We start from the raw sequence: 19237 nt of genomic DNA on the forward strand, positions 1-19237 counted from the left end.
GCAGCTGATCCAGGCTAACATTCAGCTGCAGAAAGCCAATGCTAACCAGCAAGAAACCAATCGCTTGCTCATAGAGTCTACGCAAACTGCCTTCAGAGAGGAAAAAGCGATTAATGCTAATCTGGTGGAGCAAATAAAACTGCTGGCGGAAAGGCCTCATGTTCAGGCCGAGTCTGTATCTGCTGCAAGGAGAGTGCAAGCCTCTCTGCAAAAAATGACTACAGAAGACGATGTGGAGGCGTTCCTGGTCATCTTTGAAAGAGCTGCTGAAAGAGAGAAACTTCCAGTGGACCAATGGGCGGACGCAGTGGCTCCTTTTCTGAGTGGAGAACCTCAGAAAGCCTACTTTGATTTGGGTGAGCCAGATGCAAGACTTTATCATAAACTGAAAGCAGAAATTCTTTCTCGCTTAGGTGTTACACCTGCTGTCAGAGCCCAGCGGGTACATACCTGGACTTTCCAGCTGGATAAACCCGTGAGGTCACAAATGTATGACCTAATCCACCTGGCTAAAAAGTGGCTGCAACCCGAGGTCTCCACGGCAGCCCAGGTGCTTGAAAGAGTGGTCCTGGATCGATTTGTCCGAGCCCTGCCGGTCCGTATACAGCACTGTGTGGGACAAGCGGAGTCCAGTGATGCGGATCACCTGGTCGCACTTGTGGAGCGGTACCTGAACACAGAGGAACATCTCCAGAGCCCCTCACCTACACGGCCGACCCCAAGGAACCAGAAGACCTCTGAACCTGGTAAGACTGTTCCTAATTATAAGGGGGTGAAGGAGGCCCATAAAGGAGGGGTGGGGACAGACTTTGTGGCCAGACATCTTAGGCCAGTTAACCCTAAACATCCTCAGACTGTCAAGAACATTGTTTGCTGGCGTTGTCAAGGGCTGGGACATGTAGCTGCCAATTGTCCTCTTGTGGATGAGCCTATGGAGTGTGATAGTGGGCGGAGAAAGTCACTGTTTGCAAGACCCGCCTACTCTGCCTTGCTCTCACAAAATACTGAGCGACAATCTTGTAGCCTGGTCGTGGAAGGACATTCCGTGGAAGCTCTATTGGACTCCGGCAGCCTGGTGACCCTTGTCCACACCAGTTTGGTTGACACCAGAAAGTGGCAAAGCAAACATATGGGGGTCATCTGCATACATGGGGACACAAAAGACTATCCCACTGCTGTTGTTTCCTTTTGAAACTCCATGTGGAAACATCACCCATGAGGTTGGGGTTGTAAAGACTTTAATGCACAAGGTCATTGTGGGATGTGATTTTCCATTATTTTGGCAGCTGTGGGAAATGCTTGATAAATGTTTATCTGTGTCTGCTATAGACCCTGTCCCACTAGCTGATGCTAACAATGTGCAAACAGTAGGGGTGACCCTGAGTGAGACCAATAATTTCCCTTTAGAGGTTTTTGCAGGAGATGTCGAAGTAGATGCTCCTGAAATTGGTCTCCCTGACTTGCCGGTCTCCAGTGATAATTTCGGGACCGCTCAACTCAGGGACCCTACGTTATCCCATGCATGGGAAAGTGCAAAAGTTATTAATGGTGTGCCCCAAGAACCTGGGGCTGAGAAAAGGTTCCCACATTTTGCTGTAGAAAATGATCTCCTCTACAGAGTAAATGAGGTGTCTGGACAAGCTCTGGAACAACTAGTAGTCCCTAAATCGCATCGCCAGAAAGTGATGGATTTAGCCCACACACATGTACTAGGGGGACACTTGGCCTATGATAAAACAAAAGACAGGGTGTTGCAAAGGTTTTATTGGCCAGGGGTACATAAAGAGGTAAAAGAATACTGTGAGTCGTGCCCAAAGTGCCAGTTACATAACCCTGTACCATCCTTTAGAAGTCCCTTGGTGCCTCTCCCCATTATTGAGACCCCCTTTGAGAGAATTGCAATGGATCTGGTGGGACCTCTTGTTAAGTCCGCTAGAGGTCACCAGCATATCTTAGTTATCCTCGATTACGCCACCCGCTATCCAGAAGCAATCCCTCTAAGGAAACCCACAGCTAAAGCCATCGCAAGGGAGTTATTCCATATGTTTACCAGGGTCGGGATACCAAAGGAGATACTTACTGATCAGGGGACGCCATTCATGTCCAAAGTCACAAAGGAGTTGTGCAAACTGTTGAAAATAACTCACTTGCGTACTTCAGTTTACCATCCACAGACAGATGGCTTAGTGGAGAGGTTCAATAAAACTCTCAAGGGGATGCTTAGAAAAGTGGTGGCACAGGATGGGAAAGACTGGGATTGCCTCTTGCCTTATCTCATGTTTGCGGTACGGGAGGTACCCCAAGCATCCACAGGTTTCTCCCCTTTTGAGTTAGTGTATGGTCGACACCCCCGAGGTCTCCTGGATATAGCGAGAGAAACCTGGGAACAAGAGGCTACACCATACACAAGTGTTATTGAGCACATCACACAAATGAAGGATAGAATTGAGAAAGTTATGCCCATTGTTAAAGATCACTTACAGCAGGCCCAAGAGAGTCAGTCCAGGGTTTACAATAGGTCTGCAAAGCCAAGAAACTTCAACCCAGGTGACAGAGTACTGGTCCTTGTCCCTACCGTGGAAAGTAAGTTCTTGGCTAAATGGCAGGGCCCATATGAAGTGGTGGAAAAGGTTGGAGCGGTCAACTACCGAGTTCATCAGCCAGGTAAACGTAAACCGTTCCAGATTTACCACGTAAATTTAATTAAACCATGGAAAGATCGGGAGGTATTGTTAGCAGACAGTACATGTAAAATAGATTGTGTGGCGGGGATACCAGAGGTAAATATTGCAGAAACGTTGTCAGTATCCCAAATTCAGGAAGTAAAGGAATTTGTACAGGAAAATAGGGATGTGTTCTCTGATCTACCAGGGCGGACCAATGTGATCAAACATGATGTCATTACAGAACCAGGGGTCAGAGTAAACCAAAAGCCATACAGAGTACCTGAGGCCAAGCGTGAGGCAATTGCAAAGGAGGTGCAGATGATGCTAAAGTTGGGGGTCATAGAGGAGTCTCATAGTGACTGGTCTAGTCCTATAGTCCTAATCCCAAAACCTGATGGCACGTTGAGATTTTGTAACGACTTTAGAAAGTTGAATGCTGTGTCAAAGTTTGACGCTTATCCAATGCCTCGAGTGGATGAGCTAATTGATAGACTTGGTAACTCTAGGTACTTCACTACATTAGACCTTACAAAGGGTTACTGGCAGGTGCCACTGACAGAGGAGGCAAAAGAAAAGACAGCCTTTAGTGTTCCTGATGGCCATTATCAGTATGTGGTCCTTCCATTTGGTTTACATGGAGCCCCAGCCACATTCCAAAGGTTGATGGACAGAATTTTAAGATCACATCGCAAATATGCAGCAGCCTATCTGGATGATGTGATCATACATTGTCCTGACTGGGAGAGTCATTTAGCCAAGGTTCAAGTGGTTCTGAACTCCATTAGGGAAGCAGGTTTGACAGCAAACCCAAAAAAGTGTGCCATAGGACAGGAAGAGGCCAAATACCTTGGGTACACAATTGGGCGAGGTATTATCAAGCCTCAAATAAATAAAATTGAGGCTATTCAGAATTGGCCCAAGCCTTTAAACAAAAAACAAGTCAGGGCATTCCTTGGTTTAACTGGGTACTACAGGCGTTTTATTGAAAATTTTGCCAGCATTGCAGCCCCTTTAACTGACCTCACGAAGGGTAAGGATTCAGTTATGGTTAAATGGTCCCCAGAGGCTGAGCAGGCCTTCCAGAGACTAAAACAGGCTCTATGTGCTCAGCCAGTGTTAATAACCCCTGATTTCAGGGCAGAGTTCATTGTGCAAACAGACGCCTCTGATGTTGGTGTAGGAGCGGTGTTGTCCCAAATGAGGGGTGGAGAAGAGCATCCTGTGGTTTACCTGAGTAAAAAGTTGAACGACCATGAGAAAAGGTACTCCATTGTCGAAAAAGAGTGTCTGGCAATAAAGTGGGCATTAGAAGCCCTCAGGTATTATCTGCTTGGGAGAACATTTAAACTTGTTACTGATCACGCCCCTCTGAAATGGATGTGTGTAAACCGGGAGAAAAACAGGCGAGTAACCCGCTGGTTTATGTCATTGCAGGACTACAGCTTTACAGTGGAGCATAGACCCGGGCGCCAGTTGGGTAATGCCGATGCCCTATCTAGAGTGTACTGTTTAAGGGCACAGAGTGTTCCATCCCCAAGGTCGAAACAGGGGGGGAGGATATGTGACAGGACCAGGGGCAAAGTAGTGGATGGAATGTATGTTTCACCTAGGTTGCTGTCATATGTGTGTTAAATAGGCAGGCAGGGATTTAGGATAGCAAGGAGAATATGTTTCCTTGCTATAGGTTTTGGCAAAGACTAGAAAATAGGGCCTGGCTGCTTTGGAGTAGGGGAGAGATGGGTTGGCTCCTACTCCACTTGGCCACTCCAGGTATTGGGAGTGACTCTGGTTACTCAGGTGCAAGCCTGTGTGTGCTATAACAGGGCAGACAGCTCACAGGATGATGTCTCTCTCTGCTCCTGGGTAAAACTTCATTGTGAGTACACTGTGCTGCATGTTTTGTTTGAGAGCTGTGCAGTAGGCTCAGCTCTGGTTAGTGAGTTGATAACTGTTTAGTTAGTCGCCAGACGGCGTAGGTTTTCTTTGGTATTATTGTTTCTTTTATCTGCTGCAAAGAAAAATAAAACTGGTTGCGGCCAGTTGCACCTTACTTGCTGGTGTGGACTGTGTTTTGTGCCAAAAAGCGCCCATCTAACCCAGGAGATGGTGATCCCATGAGCTAATCCCCTCACAATATATATATATATATATGTGTGTGTGTATATATATATACACACACACACACACACAGTGGTGCCTTGGATTACGAGCATAATTTGTTCCGGGAAGGCGCTTGTAATCTAAATCATTCTTAAACCAAAGCAAATTTTCCCATAAGAAATCAAAGAAATGCAGTTCCACACCCCCAAAAAATTTATTTTTATTCTGAATAACATGTAAAACTAATGAAACAAAGATTCAGAAACAGCAAAATATGTGATATTATAAGTTACTGTACAGTAATGAAGAGGATTGGAAACACAAGGGCGGACAGAGACTGAAGGGAGCATGAAGGAATGAGCAGGACAGATGTGGGCACATACATGCAGCGCTCTCTGTCCGGGGAGAGAGGGGTTACAGCTATGAAGAGATTACCTCCACAGTCCTGTCCCCTGATGTAAGCCCCAGCCTGAAGTGGATCTGCTATGATTTGGAAGGTGAGGGAGACTTTCTGGGTCAGAGTACAGAGCTGTAGACCCCGCTATGCAGACCATGCCCCTCCCCCACTCCCCCTCCCATCCAGTTCAGGGAGCTCTTAAACCAAAGGAATGCTCTTAAACCAAGTCACAATTTTGAAAAACAGTGAGCTCTTAAACCAAAATGTTGTTAAACCAAGTTACTGTTAATGCAAGGTACCACTGTTTATATTTATATGCCTTCATGGTACTTAGCTTTCAAATGCACCTGTCATCGAATCTACAGTTATTGTCTTTAGCTCCATTGTCTTCACTCCAGATTTCTCCACCTTGTTCAGTATGTAGGACAGGAGGCAGGTACCTGACAGCTATTACGGCTACTGGTTATAATCAGTCCAGGCCTAGAACAAAGCGTCCTCAATTATGTGAAATCCCTTCCTGGCAGCAGCTTTTTTCCAGTCACCATTTATTCTTTCATTTTTTTATGAAGCAGTGTTGGACGTGAATACAGCAAGCATGGGATTTGATGTTACTATGTGTCTCACCACTGTAGACTATAAACATGAAATAACAGCCTGTATGAAGGAAGCTACTGCCATGGGGCCACCAAATCTTATCTTAAGTCTTATTGCTGAGAGGTGTGATGGGGAATTAACTTCTGTAGCTTCTTTTCCTTTTTGGTTTCAATATGAATCAGTATAGCTGTCAGCTTTACACCTCACTAATAGGACGGAGGGGTGAGAGATGAGGTTCTCTAGCACCATTGGTGTATATTCTAAGATGTTTAAAGAGGTTTTACAACATTAGGAAAAAATGGCTGCCTTATTTCAGAACCAGGGCTATACCTATACCCATCATGTATTTGTTTTGTTTTTTTACTCTTACTGGAGCAGGGTGCAATGAGAGACACAACCTGTTGCCATGGGTGGCGCTGTTTATGGAACAGAGCAACCTTCTGTTTCTTATCCTGTACAACCCTTTCTATTGTGTTTAGTTAATGCACACCTGTCATTTTGACTTGTCCTACAGATATGCTGTATAGAATTACTGAGTTGCTTTGAATAGAAACATAGAAGATTGTCGTCAGAAAAGGACCACTGGGTCCATCTAGTCTGCCCTTTTAGTATTTTCTTTCTTATTATCTTAGGATAGATATATGTTTATCCCAGGCGTGTTTAAATTCTGTTATTGTAGATTGGGGATTAGGTAAGGTCCGTGTACAGGAGACTCGCCTGTCTCCACCCCACAATCATTACACACCCCAAGGATAAATGGTAACACTGATTGGTCACACTTTGTGGCTGCTGCACAGGATCAAAACCATGACTCCTTGTGGTAGCCAGTGGCTGTGCGGTGTTGCCAACATTATGTGGCCATTGATCAACCTATGTGGCGTGATTTAGACTGCATTCAGCACTCATAAATCTCTCTTATAGTGATGTGTTATAGATGTATTGAAATAATTCCCTTTATACAACTGTATTCTCAGACAGCTTACCAGATGACTCCATTGACCTCTATACAGTTCCACAAAACCCAGAGTCTGGTGTATCACAGGGAGATACCGACCTGTTTCCTTTCATGGATCAGTGGAATACAAGAACAAAGAAGGTGTCATTGCGCCAGATCATCGCAGAGGAAATGGCGTTACAGGCTCATGAAGACTCGGTACGGACTAATCTATGGTTAAATATCACTTGAATGAAATAGCAGTTTTACAGTAAAACATAAATTAGGCACTGGCAAAAACTTACTGAACTACTGTCTTATTCACTATATAGCCAAAAGTATGTGGACACTTGTGCTTTTTATTGGGGTGAGGTTCCAGTAACAACCAGTATAAACAGGTATATAAAATCAAGCACACGTCCATGTAATCTCTATAGACAGTCATTGGTAGTATAGGTCATAATGTAGATGTCTGCAACCAAGCATTGTCATAGTATATGGCTGTCATTAAAGGTTTGGGATAGGCCTCTTGTTTGTAGAGAAGGGTAACGTTAATACTGAAGCATACAAAGAGATTTTGGACAGGTCACCTTGTGGAAATACTTTTGGTTTATCTTCTGTGCCAGTATGACTGTGCCCCAGTGCACACAGCAAGGTCCAAAAAGGTGTTGCTTGATGGGGATTAGGTAGAGGCCGTGTACAGGAGACTCGCCTGTCTCCACCCCACAATCATTACACACCCCAAGGATGAATGGTAACACTGATTGTGAGGCAAATCTTCATCTAAATGCAAAATATTGTGGAAAGTCTTCCCCGAAGAGCAATGGCTACTCTATATATACTCATGGTATTGGAGTGGCATGCTCAGCATTTCATATTCAGATGTTCACACACTTTTAAACCTCAATGATTTGCAGACAATGGTGGTTTCAATGAAGGCTGTTTAATAATACCTGTTTGTTATTCTGCAGAAAAAGTCTTTCTCAAGTAAAAACTGTGCCGTGAAACTGAAGGAGAAGCAGCTCTTGGAATTGTTTCCCCATGTTGAGCAACAATTACTATTGGATATCTTTAAGGAAAACAAGTAAGGAAGCCCCCTATTCTATACTAGCGATTAGCAATCTTCTGAGAGAATTGACCCACCTATTTCATGCTTTATGCTCATAGTTTGTTTCCTGTTCAGTGGTCAGGTTTTTATTTTTAAAAAAAGCATCTCACAAAGCCAAATGAAGTCAGTGGGCTTTCCCAATAATTTATAGATGAGCCAGGTCTTCAGAGTCTTTGCATTGATTTTACACATTGGCTAAGAGAGATATCTTACATGGGGAGCTTTATCACATCCATATGTTCTAGTGGGGTGTAAGAAAATACTTCAAAAGTATAGATAAAGTAGTTGGCACTATGGCATGTTAGGGACGGGATTCTTATCAGATTGTGCAGGTAGTAAGGGGAACGGATTGTGGCCACAGTTCAAGTGGTGCAAACTGCTCAAGTAAACACCGTCCATCCAATACTTGTCATAGAAGAAAAATTGAGAATGCACTCACCATAAAAACTTTCTTTATTGAGTCCATTAAAAATCGCAATCCATAGCAGACGACGGCATGGTACACCACGATCAGTGGAGGGTGCTGGCGTGCCATGCCGTCGGCTGCTATGGATTGAGATTTTTAATGGACTCCATAAAGAAAGTTTTTATGGTGAGTGCACTCTCATTTTTTCTTCTATGACAAGTATTGGAAAGAAAATACTTCAGCACCATCACCTCCCCACCACCACCACCATCATCCCCTTCCTCTATGATATGCATATTTACCACCATTAGTCCTACAGTAGTAGTCCAGTGATTAGCTCGATTGTATTGGGTGTACTGCAGAGACTTGTGAGACTCTCTGTGGGAAATTTAGGCAGCATTAGAAAGTCATTGATTACACATATTTATCTATCTATTTATCTATCTATATGTAGGAGACTAATCAATGGGTAGTTCAGGATTAAATAAACATAGCTGCTTTGTTCTAAAGACAACATCACATCTGTCCTTAGGTTGTGTGTGGCATTGCAGCTCAGCTCCAGTCATTTCATGGAGACCAAGCTGCAATTCTACTCACTGAGGACAGGAGTGTCGCTGTTTTTGGAAGAAAAGAGCTACATTTTTGGCTGCAGGGGCTGTGTGCTGGCAGAGACAAATGGAGCACCAAAACATTACCAGTAAGGTCTAAGGTCTCCTATAGAAGCAGACCCATGCCTGAGCACTCATCTGGCAGATCTGCACCCATTTAGGGTGTCTTTTACACAACTTAACAATTATGTAGACAGGATTGCCAGACCTTTTAGGCCTTTTAGGATCTTTTACAAATCTCTGACACTTTCTGACACCAGTTAATTTGAAAGGAAAAAAAATCACTGGAGTGTTTTACTGAGTCAGATACTAAAACTTGTTCTTTTATTTTAATCTGTTTCTTTTTTTCTTACTGTAATTCTTTTTTATTTCACAGTTTTTACATTGTTATGGGGGCTGTCATCTTGCCTGAGCTGTTTTTAACAGAATTTAGTGACATGCTTTGCAACAAGCCTCATGGACATAGATCCTCTCAAAAGAAAAAAAGCATAGGCACAAAAAATGGTAGCACATCACGAAAATCTTTATTATAACACTGACATAGATACAAAATACCACATAAATAAATGAATGTACAGGAGTAGTAAAATGAGGGAGACAACACCCCAAATTCTGCTCTACATTAAAAACACTAAAATGTCACCATAAGTCCTGCTGGTGTTCCAGCCGGGACTAATCTACCAGAATGAGAGTCAGATGGGATAAGAAATCACCGCGTGGTTCCGCCGTCTAGTGGCTTCCTCAGGGATGTGGGCAGTAATTTGAGGGGCATAATATATATACCTATACAACATGTGAGAGCAATTACAGATTAGATGAAAAATCATACCATGTGCAGGAGAATCAAACATCTCAAACATGTCCGGCGCCATCTTGGAAGAGCTGCACATGTGCAGTAGCATCAATAAGCTGCCACTGGAGGCAGAAGTGTATGGGCTTCAAGAATATGGCAGCCGCATATATAACTACAAAAGCGATTGAGAAGCCGGCGCCGTTTTGGAGTAGTCACGCATGTGCATTAGCATTGGAAGATATTGTCATTAAAAGTATATATATCATGGACATAGATGACAATAGACTCTGTCCCTTTGAGATGAATGTGAAATATTACTGAGCGCGGTCTTTGACCTTTGAAAAGCTCATTCCACAGAAAGTTGTATTGTCTCCACTATTTACTGGTGTCTTTTGTTGCTGTAATGCTGTAAAGATAACCTGCTCTCACCACAGACACAACAGGATGTCTCAGCTTAGTTTTAGCCCCAGTGGTGATAATGAATACTGCAAGATATCAGGATCATTTCATAAAAAATAGACAGCAACATGGAAAATTAGAAAAAAAAGTCACCAAAATTGTTAAAAACATGTTTAACACAATCATTATTTCTACTTATTTATTTATATATATTTATATTTTCTGATGACACTGTTCCTTTAAAGCTACCATTTGATTTGTGATATGATACGTTTGTTTGTTAAAGTTTACATACTGACATTCTGATCATACTGGGTTGTATTAAGATTGTATGGTTTTCTTCCATCTACAGTTATTCATTAGAGAAGACTGAGCAATTCATGAGCTCTGTTCTGGAGGCCGATCCTGTGCAGAATGTTGTAGCACAAGGCTTTAAGCAAGCAGTGCCTGCAGTGCCCACAGTGACTGAGAAAAACAAGGACAAGGTACCTTTTTACTTTACCCCTATCAAACGCCAGCATATTCTGCAGTACTTTACACATATTAGGTGTATGCCAGGGCAAACTCCCAGCAGGCCCATTAAGCTTTATTGCACAAACAGAGTCTACTGATGACTGCATTTATCCCATTTCTGGTTCAGACAAAGCACAACAGACCACGCTTTTAAGTCCTGCATAAAACAGTCTAGATAGATGCCAATATGATGGGCTCTTAGAACTGTTGTCTGTCCCTATTCCCGCTGAGGCTTATACACTTTTCCTACAATGAGCAAAATAGATCAGTATTTCAATGATTGGGGTCTAACTCTGGCACCACCATCTATCAAATGAGTTAAAAGCCTGTGGGATTTCATGTCCTTCATTGTTTTCCTAGAAACAGTCCCTAGATATAGTTGTGGCAGTGCCCGAAAGTGCAGCTCATACAGTTTTAGGGGGTTGTGCACTGTGCATGTCACTTGCGAAAGTACTGCATCCCCTTCATTTTACTCATTTAAGTGAAGGGAGTTGCCTAGGAAAACCTCTTTAAATACATTACCAAAGCTTACTGCATGCAGCATTGTGCAATTGATTATTGTTGTTGTTGTTGAAATTGCACACAGAGCAATTTTTTGCTACCTGTTGATTTGTTTGGTAAGTGGGTCAGATACTAACAAAAAAATGAAAAGTGGTAGTTTTCCTATCTTGATCCTCAGGGTCTTTGTAGGATATTGCATATGCTAATTAGTCGCTTGGTGCAGTAGGGGTGGGGCTACCACCCTCAGGGCACTGATCTGTCCTGGACTGCCCACCCTCCTAAAGAATAATAGCAGAGTAGCAGAGCGCTGCCCAAATATTCTTTAGGGGACTGGCAGGGTGGATCTGTGCACTAAGGGTGGTAGCCCTGCCCCCAGTGCACCAAAACTCATTAGTATATGAAATAACCTACAAATACTCTGAAAACAGCCCTGAGGATCAAGATTAAGAAACTACCTTCATCCTCAGTGCCTTATGCACTATAAGGACATTTTTGCAAGTTAGATGCTTCTAACGTGCTGATAGGGGAAAAGTTGGAGATCACAGGGGGGGGGGGACCGACGTCTGTACCCCCTGCTGATTTCCGTATCAGGCCTCTGGCTTTTGTATTGTGAATAGAGCCGCAAGTCACGTGCCGTATTGATTCCTGTGGAGCGATAGAAAGAGACTAGTACTCCGGTTCTGCACATAAAGACTATCCCTTTAATCTTGCTATTATAAAACAAAGCACAGACATTAGTTATTTTTGTATTCTGCTTTGATCCAGAAGTGTATACTAACAGAATGTGTTTATTTTCTGATTTATTGGAGAAGAAATTGAAGCCAGATAAAGAATCCCTCAATGAGCGGTATTACCAGGACTTGGAGTACCCAAATTATGATGACTTCAGGGCCGAGGCCTTCCTCTATCACCAGAAGCAGCAGGAGAGCTACAGGAAAGCAGCAGAAGCTCATAACAGAGGCATGAAGCAAGTAGCGACTTATTATGCTCAGCAGGTTTGTTCTAGCAAACGCAGAACATAAATTACAATTAACCTATCCATTGTGCATTATACAGCTAATTGACTGTTTTGTTATGGTCATTGCTTTACAATAGGGCTATCTGTATGGGCAGAAGATGAAAGAGGAGAATCGCAGAGCAGCTGTACAGATCTTCGAGAGAGCTAATGAGTATCTATTGCCAGAGAATATATTAGATTTACATGGACTCCATGTGGATGAAGCAATGAAACACTTCCGCAAGGTGCTGCAGGACAAGACAGATGGTATACATATTAGCACTCATCTAAGTATTCTTTGATTCAATTATGAAAGATTCATACATCCGAGCACTTGAATGATGTATAAAATAGAAAATGTAGTTTAAATTCAATATAGATCTGTTTTAAAGTCAAACAATGCACCTGTATTGTAAATTCAAGAATATTCAGATCTACTTTCTTGCTACAATGTTATATACAGCTGCAGGGCATATAAATTAGACTCCATAGGGGCCACGGTTATGTAGGTCTACCCCTACAAAAGCATTAGCATGTTATTGTCATTTCAGGTGACTTTTCATGATGCACTGTCCTGTGTGTGTATATGAGGAGCAGGACTATATCTGGGCATTGTATCACTAGTATAGGACCCCGCTAGACCCCCCTTCATAACCCCCTCCCCCGCCCTTGCATCTACATTTCCTATGCTCGGCGTGGATGCTGACTAGCCTATGTGCTGCCTCCTATACACTATGTACACGCTAAACACAATAGCCTGCAATTCTGCCCCGCTGTAGCAAACCTTCAGAAGCTGAGCAGTCTAAGGGTCCTATTCCACGGGCCGACCAGGGCCTGATCAACAATGTAAATGTAGATCGGCACTCGTTTACTGGGCCTATTCCACGGCCTGATAATGGTTTACCGAGGGCTGCAGGGACATCGTTACAAATGTCCTTGCAGCCCTTGTTTCATACTTTACCTATCCAGGCTCCAGGTCTTCTTCACTCCTTCTCCTGGTTCCGCCCGCAGCAGCAGCTTTCCAGCGGCCTGTCTGAACTGACAGCCGATAACTGGCCGCGGCGGTTCTGCGCAGTGATTGGCTGAGCGGTCTGTCAGCTCAGACAGGCCGCTCCGAAGCTGCTGCTGAGCGCGGGACCGGGAGAAGGAGCGCAGGAGAAGCCCTGCAGCCCGGATAGGTAAAGTATGATGTTTTTAAATCATCGGTCGTCCCCTGTGCACCGCTATTTCACGTAGCAATGCACGGGTGGTGACCGATGACTTTAGGTTTGAACCTAAATGAATGATCAGCTGATGACCCGATCATTGGCTGATCGTTCTTCCTATTCAACAGAGCAATAATCGGCCGAATCGGGCAGATTCGGTCGCTTATCGCTCTGTGGAATAGGCCCCTAACATGTGAGACCAGTGTTTTCTCTGGCCAGAAAGTCTGCACAGGCTGTGTCTCAGCTCTCCCTGCTCACTCATCCCCTCCCCCCTGCATAGGCTATAATGGGCAGTGCAAACCAGTCTGCTATAGACAGTTGTCCCTTGAAAATTATTTGACGAGAAGTGAGGAGATCTATTGCAGGCTGTCATGATAGTTTTGTAGTAGCTGGAGGGTTGCAGATTGTGCAACACCATATGCCTAACCAGCTTTGGTGAGATTCTACATTTGCAGTTTTCACTGACAGCATTGTATGTGTCCTTACTAATACAATAGGAATCCTTGTTCAGCTTACAGCAAAGAAACAAAATACACGGCAATGAAATGTTTCCTTATTTGTGTGATAACAATAATTGTTACTTGTGCCAGAATACAAGCAGAATGGAGGCAAGTCGCATCTCCTTGTGATCACGGGAAGGGGAAACCATAGCCAAGGAGGAGTTCCTCGTATTAAACCTGCCGTTATAGATTTCCTCACAAATCACGACTACAGGTAATCCTAACCACACAGATGCCATATGATGACTACTCCCATACAATGATATGTTTTTTGCTGGGGAATATACTCATTTAAATGGCTATCGGTGTCTATGGAGCTGCTGAAGATAGCCAAATTTAATGCTCTGCTACCTTTGGCAGATCCGATAGAGAGTGAATGAAGTGAAGGTTCATATGTGCATGTGTTCATAGATAACTCTGTTTCTGCTTATTTTTCTCTGATCAGTGCTTCTAAGTGGTTAGAGGAAGAAGACTACTTCTGTTGTCATATCGGTGTCCTGCAATGCAATTGCAGGTTGCTCATCGTTGTCAAGGCAGATAGGGGCCTCATTAAATGGGAACTACTGTCATATCCAATAAATAATGTTAAATCAGCAGGGGAGGTGATGCACTACATCTCTGCATTTTACTTCATTTATTTTACGGCCTGTTTCTATATTGCATGCAGTGCTATATTATCGACCACTATGTGTCTCACTTACTGGCAGATGCAGTTGAGGCTCTGTCACTTATGCTATTTGGTCTTTAGTAACAGCAGAATAGAGACCAAATGCAGGAAGTGATCTCTCTTCTGTGTATACCATTATTTTAAGTGTATTTTCTTGCACTGAAATTTTATACAAAAGTATAATAAACACTTCTCTTCATTTAGATTTCAAGAAAAAACCCTGGGCGTTCTTCGTGTAGCATTGAAGTGACTGCGTATTTACAGCACGATCCACTTGCTAGGATTTATAAAGGGAATAGTATTAATGGTCCTCAGACTAGTACATCAGCATTATACAACCAAGTGAAATAATAGTATGTTTTTGTTCTTTTTAACCTGACCGATGTTGCGGGTTGCGTGCTGACAATATAAAAGTGCTTGTGTATTTTTTATAGGAGGTTTCACCTTGTTTGTTACCATGGGCAATCTTCTGCCGGCCTCAGTGGCCACTTTACTGTTTTTAAGGCTAAAAACTGGTGCTTATGGGTGGACTTTCTGTCTGATTTGCTCCATGCCAATTTTAGTGTGATCTTTTATGTTTCCAAAGCAAGCAATCAGCTACATGTACAGAATCCATGTTACTCGAACAGGCTGATCTTACTGTTTTTTGATTTTAGGTACTTCTGATATTAGTCCCAGTATTGTATGATAGATACTGAGCCAAGTTATTTCCCGTTTGGAGACTCTGTAATGTATGCGTTATGTGGATATGTCACTTTACTTGAATCTCTCTGTGAGCAGGAACACTATATGTAATGGACAGAGAAAAACACTTGTATACTCTGCAATTTGTATTCTGGAAACGGAGGGAGCACAGAGGTACTTGTGTGTACAATGTAGCGTCCTCTCTGCTCCTTCAGTAACAGAATACAGACTGCAGTAAATGATGCCTATATTTTGCTGAGAAAACAGCATTTGTATCCAGTTTTGTCTCCATTGTTGCCCTGCTATCAATAAATTAACAGTTAAAGAGGATGCGGGATAACTAGATGATGATCATGAGAATAGAGATCAGTTGTATACCAAGTGAATGGAGCTGCAGCATGCTTGTCCGGCCACCACTGCATTCATTCTCTAGGACTAAACTCTGCTATGCCCAGAAGTCCCATAGTGGACGGAGCAGTGGACCAGCATTCATGCTACTGCTTCAATCATTTGGTGGTCATTTGACCTCCGCTTTCATGATTGTTAGGGGTCCCACTGTTTGGACCACCACTGATCAGCTAGTTATTCCCTATCCTGTGCATAGGGGTTAGCTCTTAATCATGGGATAACCCCTTGAAGGGATCAAGTTGCATCTTAGGTGCTTAATAGGGAATTTCTAATAATGCAATTAAATGGAATCTATTACCATGTTTTACCCCCAAAGACTGCTGGATAGGTGAAGCAACTATATGCTTATGTATGCCAAGGACTACTAAGATTAGTGTCATAATAGCATCAGCATATGGAACTTACGTATGAATAGTGCAGAGGAATGCCAGTAAGTACAGCTTGGGACAGGTTGACTCTACCATTGTAAAATTCATTGTACGTATTTGTTGACAATCTGTCAAAATGGGTTGCCAGCATATACAAGCTTCTACAGGCATGGGCCCTATTGTCTTCAATAGCATTTGGGTAATTTCCTGCACATGTCTGTGTGCAGTGCTTTGGAGTCTGAATACAAACATGTCTATATTACTGTGTTCGGGGCATTGAAATCAATGCGTCTCGTGACTGTCCATGATCCTATAATCATGGCTATTTTGACAGGTTTCTGATAGATAGTACAATGTATTGCACACTTGTAAACACACCCTTACATATTTGGAATCTGTGTTTTACCTATCAGGACCTATTAGCAGGTTTTGGGGGGTAACTATAGTGACACATTCCCTTTAAGTAAAATATCGAGTGACTCTGAACATTGTGCTTAGCTTTCATTATTAAAGGGTTCTAACATTTCAGTAAGATTATGTTGCATTGCAGATTTTCTGTTGATTTTAATATGGTGTGCTGAACAGTCACACAGACACACATCCACATATAATGCAGCTGTATGTATCAATGCATACACCTGTAATAGTTCACTCTTTCCTTAATTCTGGAGACCAGAATTGTAGCCTATACTGTGGATAGACTATCAATATTTTTTTTTCTGGAAAACGTCTTTTACCAATCCCCTAAACAGTGGAGGTAGTCATTTTCCAAAATTAACAAATATAGAGCCTGTCAGTAGAATAGGGACTAGTGACATGGCGTAGATGATGTTTCTGATGTCTTGGGTTCATATACCTTTATAAATTAGTAAATACCAGCCTGTACCATGAGAATAGAGTGGGCACGGTCACTATGTTCTATTACGAATACATAGTAATGTTATATAAGCCTGTTCTCTATTGGGCCACGTCCAGCACTACGGGCTGTGGTCTACACCTTTGTCTTAACACCTCAGCATTTTAGTTCCTCTTTTTTTATCACAAAATATTATCACACATTTTATCACAATCTTTAATTTTTAGAATTCACTTTCTGTTAGGTTTTATTTTCAGTTGCAAATCGAACACTAAAATTTCCTGAATCTCGAAAGTTTTGCTACTTGTTAACTTGCATTAGGTTTTATATCTTGAGCTGTTCCTTAATTTGGCATGAGGGTTTTTAATTTGATTTGTTTAAATATATTTTTATTTTCCCCTGTTCTTCAATTAATTTTGTATTATATGTACCTCAACTTGCCTTTCTTCTCTCTAACACATTTGAAGTGACGAATTCTTATTGTATGCTGCAAGCAACACAAATGTATTTTTATTGCACTGTTTAGAAGTTATGTAAATAAATTTTTACATGAGGGGTTGTTAAAAAATACCAAAATGTCATCTCAACTCAGGTGTTTACTACTGATTTTTATAAAGGAAACAGAAGGAAGCACGATAACAATAATGCACGGATATCAAATGCGTAAAAAAGTTTCATGAGTGTGTTACACAGCCTGAGCCGCTGAATAAACAGATCTAGGAGGTCTCTTACCCTGCTCGATAATCATGCAGCCACACTTAGGGCCCTATTCCACGGGAACAATGATCGTTCGCATAATCGATAATGATAAACGATCCAAACGACCGCTATTGCAAAAGACCCGAAATTGTTCATCAATTTACATGGAAAGATAATTGTTACTTATGATCGTTCTTGCAGTCGTCTTGTCGTTGCTATTGCGTTCGTCACTACTGCGAACGGCGTCTTATTCAATGTGAACGAGCAACGATAAAAATAGGTCCAGGTCTTATTAAACGATCAACGATTTCTTGTTCGGTCGTTAGTCATTAACTGCTATTCAACCGAACGATTATCGTTTAGATTCGAACGATTTAAAGATAAACTGAACGATAATCGTCCCGTGGAATAGGGCCCTTAGGTTGCCTTTACACAGACTGATTTATCTGACAGATTTTTGAAGCTAAAGCCTGAAATGAATTTGAAAAGAGGAGAAATCTTTCCTTTATGACCTGTTCTCCGTTTATATTCTGTTTCTGGATTTGGCTTCTAAAATGTGTCAGATAAATCTGTCTGTGTAAGGGAACCCTAAAGCTCGATTTGCTTCAATCAGCTGTCAACTGCAAATCCCCAATTACATTAAAAAATGTGATCTTTTTTTGCTGGGTAAAATCAACCCAGTTATTTGACAAACAAGCTTTGCTTGTTTATTGGCTGATCACTAGCCACAGGGTAATGGTAGCCTGTTCAGCCAATAGCCCTGTGTATTCAGGCCCTTAGATTGGTCATAGAAATAGATTGCTAAACACTCATTCAGCTGATACATATCTCTCCAGATCCCTCAGCACATAACCAAGCATAGCTTGGACAAGTGTGCCTGTATTCTAAATGCAGAAAGGGGAGGCATCTGGCAATGACTTATTTCCCTGAAAACATAAGGAATCAGGCATGTTAAAATCTAGCTTGCCTGACATCATCCTTAGGGGAGAGTTACGTTAGATAGTTGGCTGATCCTGCTGAAATTGGGGGGTTTAGCTAATCTGGCAGATTTTACCTACTTTAATATGCACGGCCAGTTTTAGACTGTTCACATTAATATGAAAGCTACTGGTTATTATGGTTCAATGATCGATTCCCAATTGACCCAAACAGGAACTGACGGACCCCCAGACCTTAGTCAGGTTGCGGGTAGTTTTGACACGTGAACAGTTTTATTAAATATAGAAATATGCTGCTTATTGGTGTGGTGCTTCTGATCTTCTGGGACCTGAACAATGTACTTGTATTATATGTTGTGTGTACATACTAATTTTATATGTGGAATGTACATATTTTGTATTGTCTGAGGGAGCACTATTCCTGTCATTGGTTCCATGCTTGTTTACCTGATATTGTATCTGCCATGTGTTGGATGTGTGGACCATTGCCTAGAGGTAAATTCTGTATTCTATTTTTATAGTTTGGTAAAATCATCTTTTATGGCATGTATGATGATGTTTTTGATTATTTTGGTAATGTACACAGTTTTACTGATATTTTAGAACAAAAAAAAATAAAGTCAATTTAATAAGTTATTTTTGAGTGATTATTTGGGTTCTATACTATTACTGTGGAAATCTTGAACGCTTTTTTTTTTATGATTCCATACATTTAGCTGGCTGAGCAAACGGGGGTTATATAAAGGTCAGACTTATATAACCTCCTGTTCCAGTTCTATATTTTTTCCTGTTCCAGTTTACCTGTTGTAAGCAGAGCAGCGAGGAGGTGGCCTGCAGTAGCAAGATTGTTATAAGCCGGAACAAGGTAAATGGCTGATCTCCTGGGACACATGTAG

At 42.1% G+C, this 19237-nt stretch overlaps 1 protein-coding gene across 3 annotated transcripts in view; it reads left to right on the plus strand.

Moving 5' to 3' along the window:
* Positions 1–18977, plus strand: part of N4BP2 (NEDD4 binding protein 2) — a 54965-nt gene extending 35988 nt beyond the window's left edge. For 2 of the 3 annotated variants that reach the window (XM_069977547.1, XM_069977546.1), the window contains 7 exons: positions 6732–6910; positions 7663–7775; positions 10358–10490; positions 11829–12014; positions 12115–12283; positions 13812–13935; positions 14593–18977. In XM_069977547.1, coding sequence (XP_069833648.1) covers positions 6732–6910; positions 7663–7775; positions 10358–10490; positions 11829–12014; positions 12115–12283; positions 13812–13935; positions 14593–14638 — 950 coding nt within the window. In that variant the 3' untranslated portion in view covers positions 14639–18977. The remainder of the gene's footprint in view (positions 1–6731; positions 6911–7662; positions 7776–10357; positions 10491–11828; positions 12015–12114; positions 12284–13811; positions 13936–14592) is intronic. The other variant, XM_069977548.1, reaches the window with a different exon arrangement.
* Positions 18978–19237: the final 260 nt, after the last annotated feature.

The sequence above is a fragment of the Dendropsophus ebraccatus genome, chromosome 7 (assembly GCF_027789765.1).
Source record: "Dendropsophus ebraccatus isolate aDenEbr1 chromosome 7, aDenEbr1.pat, whole genome shotgun sequence".
Lineage (NCBI taxonomy): Eukaryota > Metazoa > Chordata > Amphibia > Anura > Hylidae > Dendropsophus > Dendropsophus ebraccatus.